This window comes from Atta colombica, unplaced genomic scaffold (genome assembly GCF_001594045.1).
Source record: "Atta colombica isolate Treedump-2 unplaced genomic scaffold, Acol1.0 scaffold225, whole genome shotgun sequence".
Taxonomy (NCBI): domain Eukaryota; kingdom Metazoa; phylum Arthropoda; class Insecta; order Hymenoptera; family Formicidae; genus Atta; species Atta colombica.
Genome location: NW_017259322.1, coordinates 1,030,455 through 1,054,984, shown reverse-complemented (window position 1 = coordinate 1,054,984; position 24,530 = coordinate 1,030,455). Strand labels below are relative to the sequence as shown.

General features: G+C 33.4%; 1 protein-coding gene across 1 annotated transcript in view; it reads right to left on the bottom strand.

Moving 5' to 3' along the window:
* Positions 1-4,223: 4,223 nt before the first annotated feature.
* Positions 4,224-24,530, bottom strand: part of LOC108688064 — a 34,390-nt gene continuing 14,083 nt past the window's right edge. The window contains exons 5-13 of the mRNA XM_018194156.1: positions 19,976-20,120; positions 18,885-19,015; positions 11,459-11,967; positions 9,965-10,301; positions 9,439-9,851; positions 6,345-6,694; positions 5,626-5,936; positions 4,714-5,158; positions 4,224-4,626 (exon numbers count right to left, since the gene is read on the bottom strand). Coding sequence (XP_018049645.1) covers positions 4,347-4,626; positions 4,714-5,158; positions 5,626-5,936; positions 6,345-6,694; positions 9,439-9,851; positions 9,965-10,301; positions 11,459-11,967; positions 18,885-19,015; positions 19,976-20,120 — 2,921 coding nt within the window. The 3' untranslated portion in view covers positions 4,224-4,346. The remainder of the gene's footprint in view (positions 4,627-4,713; positions 5,159-5,625; positions 5,937-6,344; positions 6,695-9,438; positions 9,852-9,964; positions 10,302-11,458; positions 11,968-18,884; positions 19,016-19,975; positions 20,121-24,530) is intronic.

The following is a 24,530-nucleotide window of genomic DNA, read 5'->3' as shown; positions in this document are numbered from 1 at the left end:
TATATATATATATACTTTTTTCTATATAAAATACATGCAGATATTATAAGATTATATTTAACAAATTTTGATTTTTAATTTAGATAATTTTTACTAAAATGCTATATATTTTTTAAATAATATTGTCGTGAATACAGGAATTTAATTAAAATTATGTGGATACAAAAAAATTCAAGACAAGTCGAATGGGTACTCTCATATTAACGGGATATTAATAATTAAATTTTTGGAAAATACAAAAAATAAGGAATTGTTAAATTTTATATAATGAATTTTTTAATATAAAAGTATAGTTCTTTAAAATCCCATTATTATCAAGATTCGATTTATCTCGAAGTTGATACCCAAGAAACTTTTGTATCCATACATAAAATTAAAATAATGTATTTTATTATTATTAAATATATTCTTTCGTAACCACTATTCCATAAAGAAATCATTCTATCCGTTTATTTTTAATATGATAATGATTTTTATTGGCAGAACATATTTTCCCGTAAATTTTAATGTTATATTAAAGATGTGATAAAATGGTAATTGTAATTGACATGCTACTCAAATTATTATTATCGTAATCTGAAAGATTCGGGATGCACATCCTCTTGTGGCACAAGAGCACTGGTATTTCACGGATGCAAATGTTTTTTGCAAATGGATCTTGTAAATTTGACGTAAAATCAGAATACATTAAGTTCGCTCTCCATTGAAGATTGTTCTTCTTTGTATCGGATACTAACTAGAGTATTACAAAGTGGAGGGACTTTGATGTGATGAAATTATTGAGATAGTTATTTTGAACGCGATGAAATAATACTGTTATAAACATATTAATGACTTTTTATCGCGATATTATTGTATTAAGTTTTATATTCGCAAATTAATAATTAATAATGAATACGATCTAATTATTGTTAGTGTATTTCTTCTGCGTTTATCAATATTTCATTAAACATTGATTTAGAAAAATTTATGTTATCGTATATATTTTCGACATTTTCGTACAATCTCGTATTATTAAAATTTGTTAATTATTCTTCTATATTATCATTTTTATTAGATTTTGAACAGCATTGATAATTGTATGTTGCATTGTAAATAATTATTATAATTATAATATCGAATTGTATAAACGATAATATAATAAAGAATAATATTTAAAACAGTTATTATAATTTCATTAGCGGAATATAATAAAATAATTAGACAAAAATAAAAAGATAAATTATAGATATACTTACCTGCAAAAACGGGCTATTAAATTTAATTATTTATAGCTCGTTTGTTTTATAGGTGAGTATATTTATAAAGGAAAGAGGGCCGCCGATAAAATTGGCGGGGATGATGAAGGAAAATGTAAAAACACTTTTTCCGGTCTGATTAAAACTATTGATTTCAACCAAACCATCGCCTGGTCGAAATCGAACACTGCTATTTTTATGGATTTTTAGATAGAATTTTAAAATATTTTAATGTTTTGTTAATATTAAGTAAAAATGCAATTTGACAGTCAAAGATAAAAATTTTATCCAGGAAAAAAATTAATGACAGTTTATATTATTAGAATTGAAATCGATAAAACTCAATTAATTTGAATTTGATGACTCATGATATTTTACTGATTTAATTCCTTGGACCAGATCTGGTCGTTTCAACCGATCACCGTTATTACAATTAGGCCTGTCAGTTATCTACTGTATTGTAAGTCCAATTTGAACATCCAAAAAAAGATCCGATTGAATACGTCGAGTCCTTTGGAACAAATTTTACAATAAATCGCGGAAGTGATCATAAAACTTGATATATTTGAATTCTTTTCAAATCTTAAATAAATTACCTTTCAAATTTTTAACATTTTTAAAATAATGATTTACAATGATTTTCTTTTTTAAAAAAATTTAAAATACAAATATTATTTGCGTCTATTCCATGAATGTTATGATAGGGAATTGTCAAATTGCTGTCACATGTTCGATGTCTTATAATTACATTATAAATAGCACGCCAATCTCCTTAATTGTACTCATTTAAATTAAAAATCTCCTATATTTGGAACATTCGATAGATCACTCTCCCCTATATACATATACTTTATAACTTTAGCAGAATGTTGTTGAGAGATTACATTGTTAAATGATTGATATATGAATGCTTTTTCAATGATGTATCATTTTGTCTTTCTGTGTCATTTCTGAGTCACGTAAAAAGAATATATTTTCTATTTTTTAGAGAAGACGTTAATTCGAGATAAACCCAAAAACAGAGCGGGTATATTTTTTTGTGTTAAATGTAGTTGTTCAATAAAATGAAATTTCTAGAGTATAATTTTCGTTAGTAATTTTTATTAATACAACATTGTAAATATGAAACGTCAATCAGAATTTTTTTATATTAAGAGAAAAATAAAAGAACAAAATTAAAGTTATCACAAATACAATATACATACAAGTACATTTCTGCAATAAATATTCATAATAGATCATTAGTGAAGAGAACGTTAAGGTCGTCTGTTTTTCCGATTAATTGCAATAATATTTGCAGATTGAGATTGCTTATATTACTTTTACAAATTTGAAAATTCCTTTTCAGAATAAAAGCACAATTAATATTAAACTAGTGTAGAATTTAGATCATAAAAGACAAAAGTTTTGAAATTAAAATCTTTCTTATCATTTCATAGCTTAATTCATATTGGTCATCGTTTGAACTGCCAAGTTATGACAACATTTACTTAATAAGTAGATATACATAAGCTCTGCAATCTCTCTACTTACGAAGTTGGAGCTAAACTAGTAGAACACACCATAAACTCGTGTTCTTGGAATTAAATTTACACATCTAATTCTATACATTATTGTTTTACAAAAATTTATGTTTATTTGTGCGTGAAATATTAATGTAATAGTACGTAATGATTTGCTACTCGCGAATTAAGTAAAAGAACAGCTTAACTTTGATTGCTCATAACTCCATTGAAAATTATTGTACAGCAATAAAAAAAACAGACTAATTATTAAAGCTGAAACTTTGCTTTATCAAATATTTGATATTGCTAATAAATATATTGTAATGAATTGCATAACAAATATATTCTACATAATTTTGAATTAAAAAACGGCAGGAATTTCCTTTCCAATCCAACATAAATAATTAAATAAAAATTATATATAAAATCATATACATGTATAAATAAATTCAACAAAAATTCTTTTAATACAATAAGAATTACACATATTAATTAATAGTGTATATACATATTTATTAAATTATACATATATATCTGTATACATATATAAGCATATAATAATTTTTTTCTTTCTTTCCTTCTTTCTTCTTGATAAAACAATTAGATCTGCGATTTTAATTTAATTCTTTATAATACGTACGATATATATTATAATAACTTTCCATTTAAATTTCGTTATTATTTTGATTTTATTTATCAATATTTCGGTGATTATACGGTTTTAACTTTGAAACGTTGCATTGATATTAATTATAAATTTATAAGAGCCATATCACATTTTTAAAAATTATGTACTTCTAATAATGTTTTTCCATCACATTTTTCTAATGTCTTCTTCTTCTAACGTTAGGCCTCTGGCCTGTGTTACATCCCTCTTATATGTTTATGATGCGCACGTTGATTATTCAATTGCCACGAGCATGTGGGACCTACAGTTTTAATGCCGAACGGCGGATTTTTCGAGAGATGTTTCTGTGAGAAGATACTCTCGAGAGATTGCCAGCTTTTTCCGAGAGGAGACATGAGCGTAATATTTTGATTCCTATCTGGAATTAAACCCGGAATGCCAGTGGCACTGATCTGTCATGTCACGCTCGCGTTCATTTTTCTAATATATTTAACTTGTGATATGACTTCATGTTTTTAATATATTGTATGTTTCTTTCCAATGTTTAATTATTTTTTGTTTATGAACTGAAGAAGACCTAGTACAGCCGCATTTCCGATTAATTTATAGATAAGAAACTAGTTTTAATTCTTAATGTATGTTATAATAACTAATTTATTTTATAAATCCAATAAACATTGCTCGTGTTTTTTGACCTTTCTAACTACTAATTTTTAATTCTTTACTTTATACGTAATATCATGCACATCCTTAAAATATGTATTTATGCACGTGTATTTTTGTACAATTATATGTGAAAAAATATTTACTACAGTAAAACGTTTAACATTTAAATGTGTAACGTATAAAAAAATAGTGCAAAAAAAGTGCAACAATGTACTTTTCCTCATTTTTGTTACGCGCACGCGTAATCATGGAAGCGCATCGGGTTTTAAAACGACGCTGTAGTAATCCAATGTTTATTAAATCATAACGTTAATCATCAGCAGGTTCAAGTTTCTTGCTTAACGTGGGCAGTAGTTTTTTTAGCTTGGTGACATCGTGGCTGAAGCCCCACATTATACATCGGGTGTGCTCTGCGGTAGGCAAATCTCGGAATTCGACGTCTGTGTCAAACCATTGAATATGTTTCTCCTTTATGCAATTCACCAGCTCCCGAAGATGTTCGTTTCTCTTCACATCCCATGTAACGTTCGACTCCGGAAATCGGATAGACCTGAGTTTCTTATAGTCACCGTTCACCTCCTTGTAAATCCTGTAAAATTAAACAATAAGAATGTCAATAAAATATAATCTCATCCAATTTTGTACCTCTTCTCAAATATTTTTATCACAGACTCACTTGAGGAAGCCGTTGTCTTCAATGTTGTATCGCTCAGCCAGAGGTTTAAAAGCTCGCACAATATCGATCGTTAGATAATTGAAGTTCTCCTTCGATCGGCCTTTCACATTGTAGTCGGTGAGCCAATTCTCAAAGATCTCAATAGCTTCCTGCATATTTTTGATCTTCTGCTCATCCTTTGTGCACGATATTACTCTCTCAGCTCGCTTCACCAGTCCACTGATCGCGTGAAACTGGTAAGATATGTCTCTGCCTTCCAAGGACTTGATGCTTTGCAAAGCTTTATCCTTATCTTTAAAACTCAGCATATTTTCCTTCTTTTCGTTCTGTTCGTTCTCTTCAGCTTCCGACGAACGCTTTGCATATTTTTTCTCCGGCTTGCTATCGCTATCGCTATCGCCATCGCTGCTCGATGAATTATCGCGAGTTCGTTTAGCGCCTTTGTCTGAATTTTTTTTATAATTTTTCATATAATTTTTCAAAATTTTAAAATAATTTGATTATTACTTTACACAAAATTCTTCAAATTTTCTTTATAAATTGAACTTTCAGAAATACTGAGAGAGTCTACATTTTTTTTAGATTTCTTTATATTCTTATTTCTTTATTATATTCTTATATTATTATTTCTTTATATGAATTGTAAAATATTTTAAGATTTTTCAGATTTCTCATAAGTTTATATCTTATAAAATCTGAAAAAGTTTAAGATATTTTTTGAAAAATTATAGAATGAGAAATTTAAGAAATCTTAGAATATTTTACAATTCATATAAAAAAATAATAATATAAGAATATTAAAAAATCTAAAAAAATTTTAGAATTCATGTAAATGAAAAATTCTAAGAAATCTGTAGACTTTCAATATTTTTGAAAAGTATTTCAATTCGTATAAAAATTTAAAAAACTTACCAGATTTTCGTTCTTCCTCCAAATCCATATCATCATCTTCTTCATTGAATTTTTCGCGCGCTTGAACTGCCAGTTTTTTCAGTTTCATAGGATCAGGACTGTATCCGAGCACGATGCATCGCACATGCTCCTTCGTCGGTAATCCCCGAAAATCACCTACATCCGTCTCATACCATTGAACGTGATCATTCTTGATCCTGTTAATGATCTCTTTCAAATGCCTGTTTCTCTCGATGTCCCATGTAGTGTCTCCGTTAGGAACTTTCACGTTCCGTAAGCTTTTGTAGTCACCCTTTTCGTTCATATATGCTCTAGAGAAAATTGATATTAGCTTACTAAAAAGTGCTTCGAGTCTTTGCAATAGTTCTTTGTCAGGTAAAACACATATAGAGTAGATAGAGATTTATTGCACGAGGATTTTCTAGAAAGTAAGTTTTGATGGCCTGTTGAAAAAGAAAACAAATATATACTTACAGAAAACTTTTTATTAACTTACTTTCTAGATAATCCTCGTACAATAAATCTCCAAGGCACGTCCTAAAGACGTGCAGAAAAACACCCTATATCCTAAGAATTTTTTAGAACGTTTTTCAAATAAAGTTCTGTATGAGAATACCATAGAACTTCATTTGTCACTTATAAGTGAATTTATAAGTGATAAATAAGGTCATGATGACATCCTTATAATTATTATGACTGTGTTCTATCTGGGTCTTCACCTGAAGAATCCGTCGTCCCACACGTCGTATTTCTTCGCGAGGCAGCGGAAGGCCTTGATCGTCTCAATCGACAGATACGCGAAATTCTCTTTTCCTCGATTATTCTCCTTGTAATCTGCCACCCAATCTTCGAAGACTTTCAGAGCGTCACGTAGATTCGCCAGTTTCTCTTCGTCCCGTGTAATCTGGAGCGTTCTTTTTGCACGACTGACGAAACTCGTGATTACATGATATTGATAACTGATATCACGACCGTCCAAAATTTTCAGAGTATCCAACGCTTTCTGCTTGTTCTTGAAACCCATGCCTTCTTCCTCCTGTTCTGAGGATTTCGTCTTCACCATTTTGATCTGTATAAAAAAAATTTTTTATGCATTAGTAATCACATAGACAAATCTGAAAAAAAAAATTATATTTACTTGAAACTTTTTATTTTATTGCACTCGGTATTGCTAACCGAGTGTGAAATATATGGTATGTTCAGGAAGACGCCATTTCTATCGTTCTATCTTTATTGTTTATTAGACGTAAAACGAGAATAGAATGACACTAAAAATAATAGCGTCTTCCCGAACTCTTATAAACTACAGTATAGGTTCGCATCGCATGCCCTGACATGCTCTAAAATGTTCCTAATAGCATTTATTCTAACGCACTCGTTGAAGTGAGTAGAATCTCAATGTAGAGTAGCTCACAATGCTCATAACAGGAGCACATTGGAGCATGTTGGAGCATGCGACGCGAATAAAATCTTATATAATTTTTTAAATTCATTCTCGTAACGTCCTTCTAACGAGAAAGCTTAGAAATGTCATAACGGAATATATATCATATTTACACTACTTTATATGACTCTTATTTCATTATGTTATCTTTGGGACCAATTTATTATATTTATTCCGCTCAGTTCTTAATAAATCATTTATTTATTCTTTCAGTTTTCAATTCCCAATACCGTATAATAAATATCGTATGAAAAAAAATGTAGAAAATGCGCAAATATGAATTATTCATCAGTAATATGAATTAATCGATTTTGGAGTAACGCAATTACGCGCGTTTATTGCTAATCGCTTCATCGCTTCCGATTGTCACCACTAGGAACTCAATAAAGACGTGGAAATGATGAATTACGCGTTAGCGGTATTTGACATCGCTTAAAGTTAGTTTCGGGAAACTGGCGATGTGTACGGAGTAATCGATTCGGAGCGGCACAGCCAATCATCAGGAGAGGATGCGCCTGGGGGCGGAGAGACAGTCAATCAGAATGCGAAGCGCGTATGTCAATTTTATCGTTGACGTAGTCCTCGTATTATGGAAGCTATACATATAACACTGAAAGGATCAATAACGATTGCGAGCCATTCAATTGTTATATTTGGCAACCACTGTCGTAATGCGACATACTTAGAGCGAAGTGTGACATTCAATTCTATTATTAAAATTACATGAAGCGTTTTTCTTAAATCTGACAATTTTGTTTACTACTCTTGACAGATGCCTTAGCGACGTTACTTTTATTGTCCATTCAAAGGTATATGTATATACGTATATAGGTATATGAAATTAGCAAAAAACCAGTTATAATAAATGTTGAAGTTAATAAATGAGTAACAGAAAAATAACTAAAGTTTCAATAAAACAGCAGAGATATTTATCAAAATTTGCATTTGAAGAACTACTTTAGTAATATTATTTCATCGTTTATTTAAAGATACATATATGAAATTAGGAAAATATATAATTGATATTATTGAAATTTCTTTTAATAATAAAATACTGACGAAAAAGTGATTAAAGATAGATGAAATAACAGAAATACTTACCAACAAAATTTCACTGCTCCTAATTGCGTTGTATAATTGTACAATCTGAAGTCAAGCACAAATTAGAATTATCACACTCGTACAAATCTCGGATGTTACTTCTACTCGTGAAGTGTTCTTAGTAGTTTTTGAATCGCAATGCTGGCGATGACTACAAGTCGGCTTAAGTCACCGTTTATACTTGTCAGCAAAGCTTCGTTGCGCGTTAAGGAAGGATGACCGGCGAAGTGAGCGAGGGAAAGCGAGAGGTCGATATAAAGTATATAAACACGCTTGATTCATATGTGTCAGAGCCCGAAATACATGCGCGATTGCGCACTTACGTCACATCGAGGACGCATGAAGAGGATGATCCATCCTATGATTTAATAATTTGTCGATTTTTTGAGCGAGCTCTTGTTTTGCAACGTGTGAAACGATGTAAAATTCCACAGCTGCTGCATTCATTCCATTTACGCTTTTATATTTTAGTTTCTGCTTTTAATTAATAAAACAGATGTGGGATAATTACGTTATGTCAAAATTATTCTAGTTACGCACTAAGAGAAAAGTATGTTGTATTTGTGACTATATAATTGCATGGTAAAATAATTATGGTTGGGAACATCACACATTTTATAGTTATTATTGCTATAATGTTAATAACAATAACCGAATACGTATAGTTACAACATTTTATATTATAATTTACTATATGCAAATATGATTTATGTATAAAACAACCATACAATTAGTTGAATAAATACATATTATGATCATAATTCAATGTTCAGGTTATCATAATTCATCTGGTTAAAATAATTATAAATTTATGGTTATCCTAAAAAATGACTATAAATTATAGTTAAATTATGATTATTCCAATTATTTTTTTCTCTCAGTGCGTTTAATGAGTCATTAATTGTCGAGTTGTAAATAAAAAGTAGTCATGTATCATATTTTTAATAATCGTCCTATTGATAAGATTTATTTAATATTTATAAAATAAATTACAACTGCGATAAACTACTAGAACACGCGCTCAGTAACGATCGGAGATAATGCATTGACGCGAATTGGAGAATTCGCACTCAGATAGATTTATTAATCTATATCTCCAGGAAGTCTGATAAATCGGCGCGGAAAAATAAGTGCTATTTACAATACCACGTACATACGTCCATACGACTCAGAGCCTTGCTCCGTTTGAATCGTCAAGCATGACCGATAGGAGATCTTCCTTCGAATAATATGCAAACAACAGATTCGATCACATTTATTTAACAGACGCAACTTCCAACGCCTAAACACGTGTACGGAGCTTGCTCGAGCTTTGAGCTCGCCGCGCCGTCCAGTATCGAGGATTGCGATGGTACGGTCGAGGCCGGTAATTGCGATCTCTGTACGTTGTCGTAGGGTATCGATACAGATTCCCGTTCCCTGGTACTCTCTGTTTCCTGAGTATACGAATCTCTCGCTGGCGGTTCATGTGCCTTCGAATCGAATGCAGCTTCGTGTGATGACAATCGACTGTAGTTCAGGAAGGTCTCGGTGTAGCTCGGAGTCGGATGATGATGATGGTGGTGATGATTGCTGCCGTACTGATGGGGATAATGGGGGTGATATCTACTTGATGGCGTTTTGAAACCCTCGTTACCCCCGAGGTACTGATGCAAATGATGGAGACTGGAAGACCCGTATACTGTATGAAAATTCAATTAAAATATTAATTTCTTGTAAATACTTTATGCATTAAATAACGTTTTACAGTTTTGATATACATATGGAATAGTTAATGTCAATGAAGTCTAATACCTGCGGCAGTATTTGAATACATGGCGAAAACCGCGTCGCTATACCCTGTGGCGGGATGCTTCATCAAATCTGGAACTTCGTTGCCGCCCGCTCCTTTCCCGGGTACCGCATGGCTTCGTACCATACTACTTGAAACTTCTCCGCTAATCCCCGAAGACGCGCCGGTACCGTACGCCATATTGAAGAGCGCTTCCGGATCGCAGACGAACTTGTACACGTATCGTTCGCCAGCGACCTTCTGCATTATGCCCTTCTCGTAATAGTATCTCAACGAACGGCTCAACTTGTCATAATTCATAGCCGGTCTGTTTTTCTGAACACCCCATCTTCGTGCCACCTGCCAATAGAAACATATATAATAAGTGTCTCTGATAAAAGAATTAATTATTTACAGATTTTAATATGTTATTCAACATTATTAAGATCGAAGATGCGAATAAATCATCAAATATTTGTTAAATTGCTAGTCAATTTAATTCGTAATATTACTGTGGTAGTTTAGTAGAGTTAAGTTTTTCAGTTAGTTTTTTTAAGATCGAAAAATAATTTCGGCGCGCGTTTCTGGGGACTACATACATAATATATAAATTCACATAAGAATTATATAATTATTTAAGATCCAGCTAGATCGTTTAATGCTTTGATTTCTATAATTTGTGTTATTACATATAAAAGAGTTATAATTTTTTATAATTTGTACTTTTATTTCAAAAACGTAACACAATTCAAACAAGTCTTCGAATTACCATGAATGAATTAAATAAACACCTTATCAATTAAAAATGAACTAACTTAATTTCATAAAAAAAAATTGTTAAAAGCACCATTCAAAAAGGGTAGTTTTTAAGAATTGCGAAACGAAAATGACAAAAATGATTTGATTATATTAAGGATATATCCTTTTTACTGATATTTTTGATCAGTCTATAATTTTCTCAAGTTCTGTTAAAATAGTTTTTCCCTTTTCCTGAAAAATTTAACTTTTTAAGTTGTGTCACTTTTAAAGTAAGGAAGCTATTGTAAAATTTGAAAAGTTAATTTGGCAATTGCCTGTTAGCGCTGAGTATAATACGAGCTCTCATCATTATCTGAGGCGTGTATCCGTATATCGAGATACATATAAAAAGTCTCTTGATTTCACAATTTCATATCTTGACCTCGTTCTTTCTCGGCGTACTATGAAGAAACAATTTCGATAGTTTTTAAACGATATATTGTATTTAACTGAGACATGATTTTATGTTTCGTATCTTTCAAATTTAGAATTATCTAATGTTTAATATTATGTTTTAATTTAAATTCATGTCATCAGGCTAATGAAGACTTAATATAAACATTCCTTGGTTTTTATGACATCGTATAACTAGTTATGAATAAACGTGAGATAATATACTAGTTTAAATTAAAATCTTTCCTTTGCTCGTTCTTTTTTACCCATTTACTCAGTTATTGGAATGTTAAATAAAACATTTTTCAAAAACGTTTTCTACGAACCTCTTCCGGCTCGATTAATTTAAATTCCATCCCACGTCCAGTCCACGCGATACAAGGCGCATTCGCGGGGTCATCGAGTAAGGCTACGAGGAACTGCCACAATTGCAGGGAACCACGTCGCTGTTGCTGATAACCGACAGTGACGTCACTCCAAGCTGATACGCCGGTCGCAGACGATGGCCTCTTGTTAATGTGATCTGGGTTCCAAGTTGAAATGGGCGAGCTTTTTTTCTGATAACAGCCATTCTGCCGATCCCAAGACGAGCTCCTGGGATCCAGCTGCGTGCCCAGTTCCGTCCAAGTCGGCGTGCTGCTTCTTTTCGCGTAAGCTTCGGAATTCCAGTTCTCTTGTCGTTGCAGAAAGGTCTCGGAGGAAACAGAGAAAGTCGATTGCCATTGGGAAGTCGAGGAAGAAGCGCTGGCTGGACGACTGGGTGGCGGTGACGATCCTCTATGATCCCTTGTCACGTTCCCGTACTGTTGGCGTTGTGGATAAATTAGGTTGTTCGCTGTAAGAAGACGCGTGAATCACTATTGTTTGTGTAGCGATAATTTGATTTTAGATTAGCGAACGTTGGTTCTCCTCGGTTCTTGAAGTTCTTTTATTTTTACGTCTAATTTTGTTTAATATAATTTGGTCCATACAGTAATATACAGTTTATATTTGTGTTAAAATTCGGTCTTTGTTATAATCTTTGAATTTTTCATATATTCGAATATTAATTTAACATAATATTGTGTTATTTGAAAATTTTGTGTTAAAATAACATAATTTATGAGTAAATGAACAATTAACATAAAAATAATGTATTTAAAAATTCTAAGCTAAATGAAAAATATATCAATTTAATAAATTATGAATGTTAGTTTTACTTATTTATAAACATTAATTTAAATTTCTGTTAATGCAATATAAATGTTAATTTTAATAAATATGTTTCACAGTTTGCTTGCAATGTCAGTATTATATTTTTTTTTGTTAATTTTTTACATAATATTTGTGTTATTTTCTAACATATTTACTTTATGTAAAATTAACACAAAAATTTGAGTAGACCATTTGAGATACGTGAAATGTATTAAAAACATAAATTTTCCAATCATGTACAGTACAATAATAAATACAATCTAAACATAATATAATCGATATACGTAATTAAGTCTATGAAGGGTGAATTTATACTTCAGCGTGTACAAAAATATTTCGAGTCCCAGCACCTCTGTAATCGCGTTCGTAAGATGAAGGCGTCACGATATAAGAAGACGCGGGAAAAGCATCGGATTATCCGCGGGTGTTTTTTTCCGTGAGAGGGTGGGAGAGATAGAGAGGGCGGACAAGAGGAAAGAGTCGAGGAAGAAATTCTCGAGAGGACATAAAGCGCGTTCCGTATTACCGATTGCACTCACGCACCGGGCCGGTTGAAACGCTCTCGTCACACAAATATCGGCAGGAAATTGGTGGATATTCAAAGCCCACCGGGGGCTGGAACCCGCGCGCAATGGTGCCCTCTGAAATATCGAAAGCCGAGAGCTCGCGCGATATGTATATTAATCGGGCCGCGCTCCTCTCTTTCCCTCTCTTACTCTCGGGGGCTGCTGTTGCCAACCCCCGTCGACGTCGCAGTACCGAAAGAGCCATTCTCGAGCCGTAATCCGGTTACGTTCCAAGTCGCGCACAGGGAATATTGAAAAATTGAGAAGCCGTGCGAGAAGAGCACCGATAAACGTTGCTGCAGCGACGTCACGATGCATCCGACGGCGAGAGCGAAGGCTATCGGAACTCGGAAGCGACGCCGAAAATATGAGGAAGCGATGTGACCTTTTCCGCCGGATGATCGGTAAAATATTTTTCGAATCTTCTATCCCCGCATAGATAAAAATAAATCGCGTAAATTTAATTCAGTTTAATTCAAATCGTTTAAGGCCTCAGTACAAAGATGATCGTAACTGATGTGAATGAAATGTGCCGTAATTATAGGTCAATGCACAACGTTTTTTGGTCAACTTGTAACTACGATTTATGTTCCATGACTAAGAAAAAATTTAAGGCGACAAAAACGCAATAAGGAAATCAACATGTTAGATTGACTGCTTATGTTATGACCTCATGAACTCTACTGTAATTGATCAATTCGCTTAAGGCAAAAAATAAGCGAAATGACAGCAGAGTTCGTAAAGTCATAACATAAGTGGTAACCAATCCAACATGTGGATTTCCTTACTGCTTACATTTTGTCTTAAATTTTTCGTGTGCCATGGCCCTTAGTCGTGGAACGTAAGTCGTAGTTATAAGTTGACCAAAACATTGTGTATTGACCTATAATTGATTTCCTTACTGCTTACATCTTACTACTTTAAGTTTTTTGTGTGCCGTTTCCCTAAATTCATAATCTTGCTTTAAGGGGCTGTAAGTCATAAGCTGTAAGTTGTAAGTGACGATATATCGGCCACAGAACTTATGCTTTTAGGCCGTAAGAATTGGGTTTTGCTCAATTCTAATGCTTAAGTCTAACGGTTAAAGTCCAAAGACTGCGCAAAAACAGTTTAAAGACAGAGGTTGTTGTCTCTTTCGACTTATGACTTAAGGCCTCTTAAAGCAAGGTTGTAGATCTACCCTAAGATATACGATCATCTTCGTGCTTAAGTGCTGTTATGGAAAGAGGAATATTCTATGAACATGTATTCAATGATTGCTAAGTTTGTTATCGTGATATCAAGATTCAAAAAATTATCATGAATTAATGTAAAGAACATGTATATCTGGATCATCCACTTTTTTCTTCATCTTTATTAATAAATTTCCGCAAGTTTAAACTTGTTCAGGGTGACAAAAAAATTTAGCAGCACAATTTTGTACGTTTATCAAATTATTACTTAGGTAGCAAACTATTTCATTTCTTGATATCCAACGCGCTTCTCGAGATGGATATCGTGGTAAATTTTGCGATATCTAACCCAATTAGACGCATCTTGGATGGCGGGAAGTATAATATCGTTGCACACCTTCAGAAAATGTTCCCGCACATTAAATTGAGACAACAAAGTCATCTTTTCGATTAACAATAAGTAAAAAATGATTATGTCGGCGATCAATTTTTATACAAAAATACCTGATCATTTTGACTTTTTGTTGACCTCAATATATTTCCTTGGATTGGATAACGTTATTTGTCGTAATTTTGAGAAAATGATACTAAAAACAACATTTTGACATTTTAGTAACAAATAGTATCAGATAACGTCAACTTGCCATCTGGGTCACAGTAACGTATATTAGAAAAAAAATGAATTCTGAAATGTTAATTGGATTTTATTAAATACTGAAGCCATAACACAGACCTCCAAGGAACATTTTACAGTTCAGACGATGTCCCTAAGGAATTTCTAGAATGTCTCTTGAATAAAATATGTTATGTGAGAAAAGACATTGCTAAAAGATTTTTATTATATGGTAAACTAAAGACCCTTCCATTGTCTACCCTGGGAGAATTTATCCATTAAAAAATACGCGGTCATCGTTGACGTATTCGGAGCGCATTAAAACTTGTATTATAGTTAAAGATGACTATTTATGAATGTTAATTATTACTTTGATTTTAATAAGATTCATTATTTAATTAATACTCGAAAGTTTGTTTTTTATATAGGTAAATAAACATTATCAACAATTTGATAAATACTAAACTTTGACTGAATTTTTCTGTCATTCTATTCATAACGAGTATAATATCGGTACAGAAACTCGAAGGTCAATCATGCCTGATCGCTTAGATTCAATTCGCGTTTTGACGAACGGAGGACGAATCTCGAATGGAGAAATCGGAAGGGAACCGAAAGCTCCGGGACCAATCTGGCACTCTCTCGAAAAGCGAAGAGGAAGAGAGAGAGAGAGAGAGAGAGAGGCGCTAGGGGGTGGCGAAAGGGTTGACCTCAGCCTGCGAGCCAGAGCGCGGGCCAGAGGCTTTGCGGGTGGTTTTAGATTAAAATTAATCGCGAGCTGATGAAACCGGTGGCGATGTACCACCACCGAGGGAGGCTGGAGAAGGGTTGAATTCAGGACTGGTCATAGGGGCGGCGGAACACGACGGCCAGTGTGGCGGTGGCGGCGGGGTGGGCTCGGCTCTACAGAAAAGAGGATGGCTTCCACTCTCGTCCACTCTCAGACGAGGAGAAACGCACATTCTGCCGTCGCGTTGGCTCTTCCTCCCTTTTCTATCCGTGTTCTCTCTCTCTCTCTCTCTCTCTCTCTCTCTCTCTTTCTCTCTCTTGCTTTTTCTCCTCTCTTCTGCCTCGCTGATCCTCGAATTCCGGCATAGTGCTCCGTTAATAATGCAAGCTCTATTTTCCACCCACCTGAGCGGCGAAACCTGACGAGAGTTCGCCTTGTCCTTTCCCGAGCATACGGGAAAATACTCGTTTTGCGTATTCCATCTCGTCGCATGCCCAGAGTACGCTTCTTTTTTTTTTCCGGTCGAAATATTTACCACGATATGTGAATCAAAGATTAGATCTGAATGCGAATGGAAGCTTCGCTCGGACGAATTTTCCGCGTACGCGGAATACGAGAGCGTGAGTGACTCTGGATAGAATAGACCGTCACGATCTCTGTAATCCACGTAATCCTCTGCTCGTATTAATTAGTGGAACTGTGAAACCAATCGGTATCCATTAACCGGTTATTACTATTCCGTTCTCGACGTATCGCTCTCCGAATTGTTTGTCCCCTCTAAACGAGATGATCTCGATTATCTCATATCTTTTCTAAATATTTCTCTGCCGATACCGCCGTTTGGAAATTTATAAAGTTGAAAATTGTGTGTTAAATTTAACACATTTAACGTATCAAACGATCTATTCAAATTTTTGTGATAATTTAATACAAGATGAATATATTAAAAACACAATTATTATGTTAAATTGACATAAAAAGTATAATTCACATAATATGTATTAAATTGTGGAAGAATAATTTCTTTAGTAAAATTAACATTTATATAATATGTTAAATTAACACAGTTTATTCATTTATCTTAAGATTTATATTTTAAAATATATTTTTTAAAAATTAATTACTCACAAATTATTAATTTGAACACTAATTATAAGAAATGTTGAATATCAATTTAACACAAAATATTTGCATAAAACTATTACATCACATTAAATTAACACTCAGATATGTTAAAAATTTTAACAAAGATCAATTTTAACACAAACACAAAATATTTTTGACTGTGCAACGAATTTTTACAATACATTTATACGGGAATAAATAAAGCGTACGTCACGCTTTGATCGATCAATTTATTTAATGCATTTTTATTTAAAAATAAAGGATACTAAAACATTCAATCATTTTAGCGGATAAAACGCAAGACGGTTTTTCCGTTTGAAAAATAAATTGAATGATCGTAAGTAGATTGTGGGATATCGATACTGGCGATAGGGAATGTATCCTATTATTAACCTAAACTACGTGTAAATAATTAAAACGGCTTAATGGTAGGGAGAATTACGCGAAGAGAAGCACGAGCATAATCCCAGGTGACTTGATAGTAGGCGGGTAACATCGCGTATACAGTGTCGAGCCATGGATATATAGCGTAACCGAGTTCCTAAAGGATTCGGTTCACGATTGTATGTGTGCGTGAATAAAGGAAGACTAATCGGTCTGATTACAAAGCATGAGCTTGCAACCCCTCACTGACTGTACCTTTTATAGATGGGACGAGTGGCGGCGATGGGTGGTGCTGCGTATTTTCGCTTTTAGTTTACAATCTATTAGATCAGGAATATTTCAATAGAAAAATCATAATTATTATGAGCTGAGCTATTACTTAATAGCATTGTATGTTCCGCGCACTTTTTCGTGATTGAAAGTATAACTTAATAAAATGACCGTAATTTTCAAATGAATATTCACGGAAAGAATGATTTTGTTAAAATATTTCAGAATAGCTATAGATATAAATTTGTAAATAATTTTGGACATTAAGTTAATTATGTAGAACGCTTAAATTAGTTGCTAGAAGATTGCTCAGATTTTTTTACAGTATTACTAAGACATTTAAACAGTATGTTTAAATATTTTACATAATTATTTTGATGAGCCAATAAAATTATTCTCAATTTAGTTAAATTTTTGAAATACTTCAGCAAAATACTTCTTTCTGTATAAGATTTATTTATAATCACAATTACACAAATAGAAAATTTGTCTTTTTAGATGGACTAAATTTTTATGTTAATTTAACACGAAATGAATACATTAGAAAATAAAATACAAACATTATATAAAAAATTAATATGAAAAGTGTAACACCAACCACTTGTAATGTGCAATGTGTGGAAGTATATATTTCTTCTGTAGGATTATCTATAAGATTATCTATAAGATTACCTATATACATTTATCTATAATATGTTAAATTAATACATTTTATTCAATTGTCTTAGAATTACGTTTTAAAATACATTTTTTAGTTGTTACTTACTTATAAATTGTATTATTTTAACTAGGAAATGTTGAAAAATTTTAACAAGAATCGATTTTAACGCATATACAAAATATTTCTTACTGTGTACAATAATGAATGACAAAAATCCTGTTGTTAAAAATTTCTGAATTCTTTTAACGTTTAACGAATAAGGAAAGAATTCTCGAAGCTAGGATGCAATTACTAAAGACACTGTTAATCTTGCATTGAAAATCTTCTCTGCATTGCACGAGTCGAGAGAAAAACAGCTTTCGACTTACGTTTTCCCTCGGGATCTCCTAGCACTTGGCGCTCTTTTCTTTCTTTCGGTAACTTTTGCTGAAATCTACAAGACGCTTGCCATAGCTTTTTGACTTGAAAGCATCGTTTAATTATTCAATTACGCATGCTCAGTCACGCGTGAGTCCAGTGCATTAGTCGTGAGTCTCGTAACGTAATCGCAAGAAATGTTGGTTCTCATACAAAAATAAATAAATTATTACTTTAGTAAATATTTCGTAAAATGGCACATGCAAAAGATGCAGTTTATAATAAATGGAAAACAAATTTTTTAAACGACATTTTCTGTATTCCTCTGATTCGTTGTGACTTTCTTAAATTTTCGTTAGTACAATTTTAACGATTGCAAAGAATAGACACGAGGAACAATTAACAACAGCGAGAAACGATTATTATCGAGCTGTATCGTAGCTTTGGGGTCCTCAAAGAGCTAATCGGAAGTCGAATCGATTAATGGACAGCGGTACCCTCGTTGTACTCTCCGATTATTTATGGACTCTATGGAGTAGAATAGCGCCACGTGGATCCCTTTATGTTAGGATTTGTCACGGCGATGGATTTTCGTACAGAGATAAAAGTCAGCGAACCGCGCTGACTTTTCTTCTTCTCGATATTGATTAAACGTGTGTCATTGCACGAATCTCTCTTACCGTTTTCCTGTGACGCTGCGGATGATATGTTCGTTATAGGAAGTGGCTCTACGTAGCTTCGGTCCGTCGGTTCCTCCTTCACGGCAACGTCCTTCGTACTCTTGCTAGCCGATCCGTTTATCTTTCGATTCCTACGAGCAAATAACACACGCAAGATTTCACTTCGCATAATTTCGCAGATTCGCATTTGAAGGACCGCAGGATATTTCTTTCTTACATCTGGTTTATACGATGCTTTTTTATTAGCAACTAGCAAGCTAGTCTTTGAATGAAAAACTAGCAACTAAAAAAATATAATTAATGTAAATTATATATTTAGCTGCTAGTGTTCTAAAAAATATGCAAAGTATTTAAAGTACTCTAAAAGATTTATAAGTGAAAAATGCGATAAATTAAAGTTTTAACATTTAAGATAACAAAGGTTAAAGACAAAAAATATTAACAAATATTAGGAATGTGTGAATTTTTCACTTAATATAATATATAAAATTATATTTTCTTAGCAGTTAGTTTTCTAATTCGAATTAGCTAAAACTAGTATACTAGTTATTAATAAAAAAGCATCGTATAAATTAGATCTTATTCGCGAGGGAAGCAATTTAAGTGAAGAGCAGACTTTCAAAATGCGTTTTGTCCAAAATTTTATTTTTTTAAATTAAAGATGATATAGTGTTCACTATTGAATGACTTATTAGCTACTCTGAGATGTTCGGAAAGCATTTTTTCATCGTTAATTTGTATGCTGAAAAAACATAGACATTTCGAAGTGCATTATTTTTTAACTAGAAAACTACAAATAAAATGTTTGTTTAACATTTTTAGCAATTGTTAAGTAATTTTATTTAATATTTTAACTAATTGACATTCTACTAATTGACATATTGTTATTTTCTATAAAGTGCGTAGTTTTCTTGTGTGTATAGTTTCTTTCTCTTTCGTTTTCTGAAAATTACAAATTTTGGACAAAAATGCATTTTAAAATTTGCTCCTCAAATATTTATAATAATTTATAGATATAGTTACGTTGCAAATATCTTATAAGTAATGTCATTTATTGCAAAAAGAGGGAATAAGTTTTATCTCGAACTTACTCAAAGCAACGGTCCGAGTTGATTTCGAGGAAATCGCTGTTTTGATTGTGCGTGACTGATACCGTTGTAGACTGATACTGAGGATGATAATTGCCATTGTCGCCGTTTCTTGTGCAATTGCTTGACTCTTGTTTCACGCTCGCACCTATAACGCAAGCGAAACGATTGTATGAAACAATTGTCACGATGTATAATCTCCTCACTGAGAGAATGATTTTGTTATAGGAACAAGATCAAGGAAAGCAAATGTGATATTTGTTAAAAAAACGATCTATTTGTTACGATTGCAAATTAATTCGTCAATGTAACAAATAATCAGTATCGCTAGCAAATAAGAGCCTCATATATAAGTCGTAGACAGTTGCAAGGTCTCAAATCATAAGAAATTGACCAATTCTAGTCAAGTATTCTCCCTATATTAGACTGCTTGATCAATTTCCTACGACTTAAAACTCCACGATCATTTACGAATTCTATATAAACGAGTCTAAAGTTTATTCAAAAGATAAGATTAGATTCTATAGTTTGCTTCTGTTACTAATTGGTATAGCAGACTAACAGCAATCACAACAACAAAATTTGTTGTCCGATCACCGATTAAAGATACTGATGGCTTGTTAAATTAACAAAATCCTTTTTCTCAGTGTTTCCTTTTTCGCGGCATTAATGTCATGATCGAGAATAATAAACTAACTTTTACAGTCTCGCAGGCCCCTCTGCACTGAATATCATTACTGTTTACTGAGTGCGTGGCGCACGATCGTTTTCTTCGGACAATTCATAGCTAAAAGAAGCGGCGGGGCGTCAGGACATAACGGCGCGTGTCGTACCGGAAGTAAAGACGCATCGCTGTAACGACACGTGAGAGGGAAGGTGGGGTCTAATGGGGTGCCGACGATTTTCGCGAGGGCGAGGGCTATGCCCCCAGTAAATCAAATAGGCTCCCGGAGTCGTGGGAAGCATAAGTCACAAGCCTCCGGCAATAATTGTATTTGTAAACATTGGAAGTTTACTGATAGGAAGAAGCTCGTCGGCGCGCCAGGATAGATTGAATTATCTCGTTGTATCGTCCATGAGATCTTGTAATAATTATTTTCCATGGCGGGACTTCAATGGGACTTTGCTATGTATCTCGTAGAAAAACGAAATGTTGAGGCACACGCTCGTACGTTTTCAGTATTAAATAATTGAAGGATTTTCTACAAGAACCAAAGTCTATTTAAAAATCTGGATTATGACGTTACGTCATTCTTTAATCAGCATCACACCGTGAACAATTTTGTTTTAAGAATCAAACAGAAAACGGGAAGTATGAAGGTTTAACTCTTGTAAAAAACGTTTTTATTAAGAGTAATGTATATTTGATAAATAAAAAATTGAAAAAATTATTTTACACTATAAATAATATTTTCTTCTTCATTTTTAATATTAACTTAATATTATTAATAATATTAAGTGAAATAGATCGAGAAGCGTTTAAAACGAATAGGAGAGAAGTAAGCCTTTTTCGATCAAAGCAGATGTTATTGTTAGTGATATTCATATGTGAATATGCAAATAGAATTATCAGTTCTATAGACTGTGTGCCGATTCAGTTTGTCTGAACGCAATCATAAACTGAAACAGTAATTTTAATGATCAATTTAATAATAATGCTATTAAAAACCTGTAAATTATTACAAAAATCACCTCAACCGGGATTCGCATCTGAATCTCCCAAACTTCATGCGAGCGTTCTCTAAATTTGGCCACCGATATGATGATATTAATTACAATAACTGGATAAAATTAGTTTCAATAACTGTAGCATCTCGAGAAGTGTTTTCTTCTAGAAATATTTCATTTATTTATTTATTTTTTTAATGTATCGTTAGAATATTAAAACTTAAAATTATGTTCCTATGTCTATCAAATGTCTAGATAGAAATTATCATATTTATAAAATAAACGTTTTGAAAATGAGACATTTTTATTTCCTGAAAATTTTTTTCTGAACTTTTCTAGATTGTTTGTGTGATTCTTATGAAAAATTGGTTCAGTTTGTCTTGAAACGAAATCGTAAATTAAAATTGAAACATTAACATTTCTAATACTTCTTTCCAACATTATTCATGAATCTAATCTAAGTAACATAAGAAATTTCGAAACACATTGTTCAAAGATGTCGACGCTCCGTCTCGTGATGTTTTACATAAGGACCTACGGTTGCAAGTACATACGAGCATGTATCTCTTCCTAAATGCGTCGCAAGCTACATATAATATTACGCGAAAGATACGCGGCCTGGGAATTGCGTGCGCGTTCGCTCGCATGTGTGCATGTTGGTGTGCATATAGACATTAGCTAGCCCCCGATTCCCTCTGGGTGTTTGCTCGCCCGGTTGAAATGTTCGACGATACGTTTGTTCAACGCTGCTCGACTGAATTACACGTATCGTGCGTCGCGAATTTTGCGCCCCGGAATAATGTAAACTGCGGCCCGTGCGCTTTACATGGAATTTCGAAAGAGAGCGTTGGGAATGTGCGGCGCACGTTTCGCTGTCTGCCTCGCTTATCATAATAATTTGCAGAAAAAAGCGCGGCGTATCGATAGTGACGTTAATAAGCGACATCGGGGAAAAAGAAGGAGAGAGAGAGAGAGAGAGAGAGAGAGAGAGAGAGAGAGAGAGAAACAGGGAGGGGGAGGATAGGAGGGAGGAAAAAAAGAGAAAAAGACGGAACGAATCGCCGCTGGCTTAATATAAAGTGCTTACTCGCGTAATCCGATATCGATGATCGCCGAGGCGCCCCGTGTTGATTCTTTCCGCTCTCTGCGCTACGCTAAAAAGAACTGTGCCCCGCGGGCGTCTTCTCGCCGGTTTTTAATAAAGGACTGATATTGCGTCCCGCCGCGACTTTTAACAGTCGCGATTTACGTAGCGGGAAAAAAATTGAACGGTTCCCGCTGTTCGTTCGCGAACGGGTGCAAAAAGGCCGTCGTCGAGCGGGAAAACCGCAAACGCGCGCGCGCGGAAAGTGTCGACGGTTAATTAAACATGCACGTGCGGTGTGTAGCGTGTCGCTAATTGATTCGCCAATTACGCAACAGTTACACGTTAAATTGAGCGAGCGAACGGGTCGTTCGATGAATTAATAAGATCATTTCTGATTATTCACAAAAGGGCTCTCTCTCTCTCTCTCTCTCTCTCTCTCTCTCTCTCTCTCTCTCTCTCTTCCACTCTCTTTCTACTGGACATACTCTGATTCGGATCTCTTGATTTTTCAAAGCACTTTGTCAAGACGTCGGTCGAGGAGAAGCAATTCGGGACACGGAAAAAAAAGTAATAGTTATATATTTTGTTATTTTTATTTATCATATTAGTGCAAGTTTAATAAACACTACCAAACATAATAATAATAATAATAATCAATTATTTGATAATAATTAAGAAAAAATGCATAAAGACAGGCAACATATAATCTCAAAAAAACAGTTGAATGCGCAAATTCCGCTAGCTGGTAGAAGCAATACTAAAAATCTCTCAATAATTAGAAAAGTAAGATAACATTTAGAAAAAAAGGTAAAATAAGCGTCTATATACAATAGTTGCATTTCATATTAATCGAATATCTGATTGAAATTATTTCCTCTCTCTCTCAAGTTTTAAGTAATCTCAAGTTTTAGTAATAATCATCAGTAATATTACTATCTAGATTATTACTAGATCTTTTTTAATGCGTGTACCTTTGAGAATAGGTTTTAGAAATCTTCAAATTAGAGGTTGGATATCATTGTTTCGATTCATTATACTTATCAGAACTTACTTATGATAGAACGAAATAGATATATGCATCAGTTTTATTCTATATTTCTATCTTAACTTTCCAAAATTGATGTACGAGTCTAGTGGATCCATTTAATTATAAATCTCTTTATCTCTTAAAAATGTTAAACAAATTAATTTTCTTTAAGTGTTACATCTGTAAATTTATAGATTTGTGAATTAATTCTATTAAAATACGTGTAGTATACATATTTTTTGTACGAATTATATCATTTTGATTCCTTAAAATTAATTAATATAATCTTACGGACTCAACGTTAATAACTGTACACATTTTGTCAGTTTCGCAGGATTAAGCAGATTTCTGGATGCTTATATGGAACATGTCGGAATGAATTCCAATCGGAATTATTCCGTTTTTCCTAGAAAACACAATAGAAATCTAGGAAATAATTGAATAATTCCGATCTGTTTCATGAATCCAACTTGTTCCAACTTGATAAGTGCTCTGAAAAACATGACGGATCAAATGTATGTGTCCGCGATCTCTGACTTGAGAAACTCACGTCTAGACTAGATACCTCTAAACAGAGTTTGGACAAGAGCCGTGTTTTGTATGCAGGTTCTCTAGTCACTAAACAAAATCACGCGAGAAAAAAGGACATACATTTATCAGAGAGAATTAAGGGAGAATGAAGCGGAAGCCGCTGTTTGTTGGAGTGAGATATATGTAGTAGCGTGATGAAACATATGGTGTGCTGTACACACTAGTATTATATCGCACCAGTATTT